Source organism: Culex pipiens, chromosome 2, assembly GCF_016801865.2.
Source record: "Culex pipiens pallens isolate TS chromosome 2, TS_CPP_V2, whole genome shotgun sequence".
Taxonomy (NCBI): domain Eukaryota; kingdom Metazoa; phylum Arthropoda; class Insecta; order Diptera; family Culicidae; genus Culex; species Culex pipiens.
In genome coordinates, this window is record NC_068938.1 from 116,067,525 (window position 1) to 116,074,565 (window position 7,041).

Genomic DNA, 7,041 nt, shown 5'->3' on the forward strand with positions numbered 1-7,041 from the left:
AACGTCGAAATGGTGGGTGCGACATGATAGCACGACAGCGTCGTATTGCAAGTTTCTGCTCGAATCTAGGAGTCCAAAGGCTTGAATGGAGAGAGCACCCAAATCTCTTTCTACTCTAAGGGCCTTCCATTCCTGGGTTCAAACTGACGACCTAACCGCCATCAGCGATTCCACCGGGGCAGGCTTAATTTGGTGTGTTGTTTTTACTTATACGGGGGATGCGACTCCAACACCTGTAATGACTTGACCCCGTCCGATGGAAAGCAGGAGCATATTGGGTTCGAATCCATAATCATTCTTAAAATACTTAAAACTTAAAATAATCGAAACATCGTATAATTGAGGCTTCGAAAACATTAGTCTGGACTGTATGACGACGAATAAATTAAGTATTGTAGAAAGCACAGTAGAAGGGTATGTGATATTCAATAACAAAATTATATGTTTATTTTGTGTTATTGATTTGATAAGATTGAATGTGTGGAATACATACTATTTTCATGTTAATTTACATTGAATCAAATCTATTGTTTTATTTTCTATATAATACAGCTTGAACAAATCAAAAAGACAATAACTCTTGCATGACGTTATTGGTTTCTAAATTGAAAGTAATTGTTTTTTTTTGTGGAAAAACTAGACTCAGTACAGATATCAGCTGATAGTGACAAAATTGTTGGACTCTATTATACCACTACGAAGTATTCAACATGTCTACTCATACTCAATGAAGTTCAATAAATACGTTTCTTTAAAATTTAAAACAGTATGTGCACTTATCTTAGGTATCTAATTATAAATAATTTCATACAAGCGCTTGTTTGTGCGAATATTACTAATAATACTGATGTTAAAACACATTACTTTTAGATATTTTTTTATATACAAACATTGGAATGAGGTATTGAATACCTTACGAGAAAATTGGGTGAGGAAATCATAAGTCATTGAATTGATTGGAGTAGACTGCCGTTCTACGCATAATTGTCCCTTGTCAGTTTTGGACGATTTTGGCTTTATAACATTTTTAAGTTTTGTTTGATGTGTACTTTAAGAAAAACACATAAAATCTGGTACTTTGTTCGGAAACTCATTAAAAACAACACCAAGTATGTTTGTCCCATCGTTAAACTTATACGCATAATTGTCCCACCAAATATTTCCTTACACGGAATCATTAGTTTTACTAAGCATTATGTCTTGTTTACCTGTTGTATAGCAAGAGAATCACAAATAAGGATGATAAACTGCTAACTGGGGTGATTAGGGACACATAGGGCGAATAGAAACCCACGGGACAATTATGCGTAGAAACACAGAAATCGGTCGAAAAATTTCAATCGCGTTTTTCTCAGTTGCACTTTTTTGAACATGGGACAACTATGCGTAGAACGGCAGTAGAGTAGGATAATAAAACTGTCTGTATTGCATTGAAAATTACATGAAAGCTGAAATGCATCTGTTAATGAGAGTACATTTTTTTTTAAATTTATGGAGAATGATAATTCAGCAGCTATGAGCAAAAACACATTACTAGCTTATCAAAAATTAGTTTGCATCTTAGTGATCAATTAGCTGCTTTTCGTTAAAATAAATAGCCCATTTTATCCTTTTCCCAAGTGGAATGAAATCATTACGATTTGATTTATTTTTTCTTCTATAGTGTAGTCCCAGCTATTTAAAATGCAATGCAATTTATTTATTATATTTCACTGAAATATCCGTTTCCTGTACTGCTAAACTCTACCAATCTACGGCCAAAACTGAGGCGAATAAAGTGAAAACTCTGAGAACCTGTTATAGCGATAAGACAAGAAAAACCAAAATTTCTCTATTCGCCTCAGTTTGCTAGTTTGCATATATTTTTCAAACAACACTGGTTTCTAATGTATTGAATGTTAGTTCTCATTGTTTTTTGTCATTAGTTGTGCGCAGAGAGAACATTAAATATACATTAACTTATGACGCAAGAAGCATTGGCATTGATTTTACCGAACTATTTACAGGTGTACTCTTCAATATGCTTCGTACATATATCACACTTGACCTGGCAGCACCACTGAAATTTACAGTTACACCGTTCCTTGACGACAATCTTTTTCGTATTGTATCCTCGTCCGCAGCAGAGAATTGCGCATCCATCCAACCCGGACGATGTTTTGTTACAAATGCGACCGTGAGTGCCTGCAATTAAAAAATGTTTTCTTGATGCATTGAAAAATTTACGAAATTTGCTTCAACTTACCAGGCCACTTGAGTTGTTTGTTGTTCCGACACCAGTCCGGGCTTTCGTCCAGATACACCAGGTCTAATGGGGTTGGAATTTTGTACCTGGGATCCTTGACTTGCAACCGACCACGTTTATTTATTTTCACCTGAGTGGCTTCGTCGTATTTCTCTCGCAGGAAGTCACCTGTTGATGATGGCGTTTGTTGGCTATAGGTTTTCATGTTTTCCACCAAGAGTGTGGAGCGAGCATGCTTACCGATTTCTCGAATGGATGTTAACTGCTGCCAGCATGTGATGAGGCTGCACGAACCAGAAACTCCGTGGCATTTACAAATGATGCGTGATTTTTTGATGACAGCCTGCATGACGAAAAATATGTTAGAAAACACGTTTTACTTGATGCAAAAAAGGCTACAGTAGCAAAGCAGAGGGGTTGACTTTAAAAAAGGGGTTGAAATTCGACAACTATTAGGTAAACGTCCCTCTGTCGCTGCAAGCAAGGAAAACTCACCCTTCGTCCGGCTTCATTATTATGCAAATTCATCAGTGCACGAGCCTTTGCCGATGCACTGAATTTTACACCGTTAAGAGTTTTTTCTGGCTTTTTGAACATTTTCTTCAGCTTGTCATAGATGTTGAAATGCTTCAAATTGAATACTTCCGAGTTTGTAATTTCCTTGTTGATGCGGTCCTGCAAAATCACAAAGCAAATGTTAGAAAGGAAACCTAATGGCGATGCCAGCTAGCCTTGTGCGTACCTGGAGCTCGTTCATTTCTTTCGGGTCCAGGTTGGAGTTGGAGATTTCTTTGGCAATTTTGTCTTGTAGCTTCTGCAGGTCCTCGGGGCGAAACAGTGTATCGGTTCCGTTCAAAATGTTTTCGCTCGTGTCGTTCAGTGTTTCCAAAAGCCGCTCGACAATTTTAGGATACTTTGCCGGAATGGAAACCAACCCACGCGTGCCGCGCTTTCTCTCCTTTTCTTTTATATCTATGAAGGTTTGGGAAAATCTGTGAGAATAACAAAGAAAATATTAATCTTTGATGTACACCATTGAACATGCTGCATTACGATTCGAGGAAAACGTGACTTGTCAAAAGCAACGATCCAATTTATGAGCATTGTCATGTTGCTTTGTATGAGAAATGATTAAACTTGAAACAATTTCACTTAAAGCGATTTCTTTAAACACGTTGACAAGGTAGATTGCATTGTCACGTTACGTATCCGCTGGGACTGATGTGATTTAAGGACGAGTTACAATGGTAAGGTGTCAGCTCCAGAAATCAATCATATGTGTACGGAGAACAGGTGTTGAAAGCGATATCCTTGGCTTAGAAGATTTGCTACGATAGAAACGCACATGTTGCGGTATTATGCTGTACATTCGATACGTGAGGGAGCTTTCTATCGCAGTTTGATAACAGGTGCATGACTCTGGAGACCCATTGATTGCTGGAAAGTGACAGGATTTCTTTGATTTTATTTTCATCGGATTATAGGCTTTTTCGTCAAATTAGAAATATTTAGCCTTAGTTTTGATGAAAAAAAATCCTGGTTTTATATCAAACCCATACACAGAGTCAGTCTTACGTAATCATAAAAAAACTAAAATAATCTTCAAAATACCAAAAATCAAACAGCAATTTCAAACAAGCTATATTGAAAAGCATTTGATGGAAAAGTATTCTAAATCATTTTAGAAAAAAAAAATCACAGCTTAACTTATATATTTTTTCAAGAATAAAAAAAATCGTTTTTGCTCATTGTTCTAAGGCTAACATAAAACATCAAATATCCCTCTGCATTAACACTGTGAATTAAATACAAATTTGTCACATCTTTTAAACCTTGCGATGAAACTTTTTAACGAAGATTATAACCACTGAATGGAATAAAAAACCCAACATGAGTATTGCGAGGGGAAAAAGTACAGAGCAAGTTTCGCGGGGGGAGTCATATTTTCCTGATATTAAAAACAACTTTAAACGTAATTTATGTACCCTTGTCTGGGAAAGTTTGCGTTTTGCATTACACTTGTGTAAACGAAAGTGATCTGAGTCTATGCTGTGTAAAAGGACGAGAGGTCGGGAGGTGGGTGTTTATCTGTCAGTCGAGTTGCACTCGAGTGCGCCAAGGATTTGTGCTGGCTGCTTCTACTGATACAGTCAAGCCAGGGCAAAGAAGTCGCAGATTGGCGCAAAGTTTTGTTCGGTTCGGTTTTCGAACGAACAAAGGCCAAACGATGCCACCACCTAATCGACGTGGGTGGCAGCAGAGGTGGCGCGGCTAAGATCAACACACTTCACAAGTGTGACACCAATGATCCTAATTCCCGCGTCGTTTCACAAGAGCACGCTGCCGTGCCATGCTTTAGATATCACAGCTTGGGTGTGCGGGTGTATGCAATGCATAATATGAATGTATGCATGAACCTCAGTTCGAGTCAAAAGCCACCATCGGATTATGTCGCGGGTATTTGTACTTGTATAGGGGAGATTCAGTTGACTTGCTCAAAGGACTTATTTAAGCAATAATTGTCTCATTGATTTCAGCACAAAAAAAGCCGTTTAGAAAGGTTCCGGTGGTTCTTGGAAGCGTATTTTTAGTTATTTTGTTCAGTAAATAAGAGCTGTTTGTATTATTTACTGCTCAGATCAGACATTTCAGAACATGAACAAGCACTCACTGGAAATGCGTCTCAATCTTCACGGACATCTGAACAGTATAATGTAGTAAAATATTGATGGTTCATAATAAATGATTAGAAATACCTTGATGAGCATAATGTTCAACTTAAATCAACGATCAATCTTTAAAATGTATTAATATTAATAAATTGTGCCAATGCACAACCACCAACCTCCCCTAAAGCTTGAATCGATGCTGGTGTTGCATATTTGATATCGCCAAACATTAACAGGGGTAGTAGTAGAAGGGAAAAAGTAAACACAGCGCATCATTTTCGTAACGCATTATCCGCACACATATTTGATCCTTATAACGGTTTTTCGTGTGACCGTATCGTAAGTGTTTCCGACGTCGAGTGTCATAGAGATATCCACGCGCGAGAGTGTGTTAGTTTGTAACAAAATTTACACGCAGACATAGGCAAATCGAGTAGAATGATTCGTCTGTCAAAACCAGCTGTGTCCTTTGTTATACCACAAACACGTGGAAAACAGCTGTTTTGTACAGGCGATTTGTCTACTCGATTTGCCTATGTCTGCGTAAAAATAGTGTAAACAAAATCAGCTGCTTGGAATTCAGCCAATCACAATCAATCAAAACCAAAACATCACTTTAAATACAAATACTAACACAGAATCATAGTGTGCGTGAGACAAACCGTGGAGATCTCTATTCTAGGATGTGAAAATATTGCATCTCTTCAGTGGCACCACCAGCAGCAGCAGCCACAAGCTAAGCATCTCGTTGCTGCAGCTGTTGGTGGCGTAGAACATTGATTTGATATGCATTGCCATATCACTGGTGGAAATTGTCGTCATAAATTATTACATAAAATTCAGAAAAGTCCCCCGTCCTACCCATCATATACACACAGTTGCCAACACTCACTTGTAGCCGAATTCCATATCATCTCCGCACCCTCCCCAGGTCCAGTCCTCGTGCAGCTGGGAGGGGCGGGAACTCCGGGAGCACCCACATGAAGCCAACTGGCCATCGCGACAGGCGCGAGCTATGAAACTGGCAGCAGAGGCCGCCGCTAGCGCATGGACAAAGGCCATTTCGGGTGAACCTGCGGATGAGATACAGGAACGATTACAGATTTAATAAAAGAGGTTCAATAGCATAACTTTGTTGTCAAAGGAATTCCTTCTACTCTTGCCGACCTGAACTTTGCCATAATATAATGCGCTTATTCTGTGGGAAAATACTACCCTAGTTATTTAATTACGGAAAGTTTGATGCCCTTTCAATGTGATTGTTTTCAATAGGACCTTTAAAAAATACCTAAATAAAATTTAGAATCTTGTAATAATCATACACTCAAAAAAATTAGTTCGCGTAAACGTGAACAGAGTTCATGCCACCGGGAACCAGGAAGAAAACTGTTCACTTTCATGGTGCAATGCACTATAAAAGTTGAACAGTTTTCTTCCTGGTTCCCGGTGGCATGAACTCTGTTCACGTTTACGCGAACTCATTTTTTTGAGTGTAATAATGTCAAGTTTTAATGTTCTTGAGAAACAAAAAATACTCTTATTATAATAAGCTTCCTTCGAATGATCTATCCGACATATTCGGTTATCCGAAGCGTTTTTTTTCTACTGAATAGACCTATAAATCTACACAGCAAATAAAGCAGTAATCCAGCTGCGTGTGAAAGGCCCGGGTGTAAAATAAATTTGCATTATTTTATGAAATTCTGTGTAATATTACACCCTGAAATATGTAGCCCATCAGTATGGGAAACCTACATGACCGAAATGTCAAGCTCACATATACGTTTATCCCTGCTATTTTAACATCAGTCTGACAGCCGAGCGGGCTAAGGCGCCAGTCCTTACTGTAGGTGCTGGGTTTGAGTAACGTCGGTTGCAACTTTTTTTTTGTGTTTACAATAATTGTACATGCAACGTGTAATATAAAGTGTCTTTTTCGACGAAGGTGATGTGCATGCTTTTGCTTGCGATTTTACCATCGGATTATTTGCTGTGTAATGAAATTTTTTAATTCTATTTCTATAAAACTTAAAATATGCATTAAAAAAAATATTTTAACTATTCTTAGTGTAGAATTGTCCACAGAACCCGATAATGCAGTTTTTTCCGATTTGAATTCAGTTATCG

The 7,041-nt window shown here is 38.1% G+C and overlaps 1 protein-coding gene across 2 annotated transcripts in view; it reads right to left on the reverse strand.

The window, feature by feature from the left end:
• Positions 1-1,609: 1,609 nt before the first annotated feature.
• LOC120432010 (protein Wnt-5) overlaps positions 1,610-7,041 on the reverse strand; it is a 58,641-nt gene continuing 53,209 nt past the window's right edge. Inside the window, exons 4-9 of one of the 2 annotated variants that reach the window (XM_052709015.1) lie at positions 5,807-5,987; positions 2,988-3,237; positions 2,741-2,920; positions 2,486-2,588; positions 2,246-2,413; positions 1,610-2,184 (exon numbers count right to left, since the gene is read on the reverse strand). In XM_052709015.1, coding sequence (XP_052564975.1) covers positions 1,997-2,184; positions 2,246-2,413; positions 2,486-2,588; positions 2,741-2,920; positions 2,988-3,237; positions 5,807-5,987 — 1,070 coding nt within the window. In that variant the 3' untranslated portion in view covers positions 1,610-1,996. Of the gene's footprint in view, positions 2,185-2,245; positions 2,589-2,740; positions 2,921-2,987; positions 3,238-5,806; positions 5,988-7,041 lie in introns of both variants that reach the window. The other variant, XM_052709014.1, reaches the window with a different exon arrangement.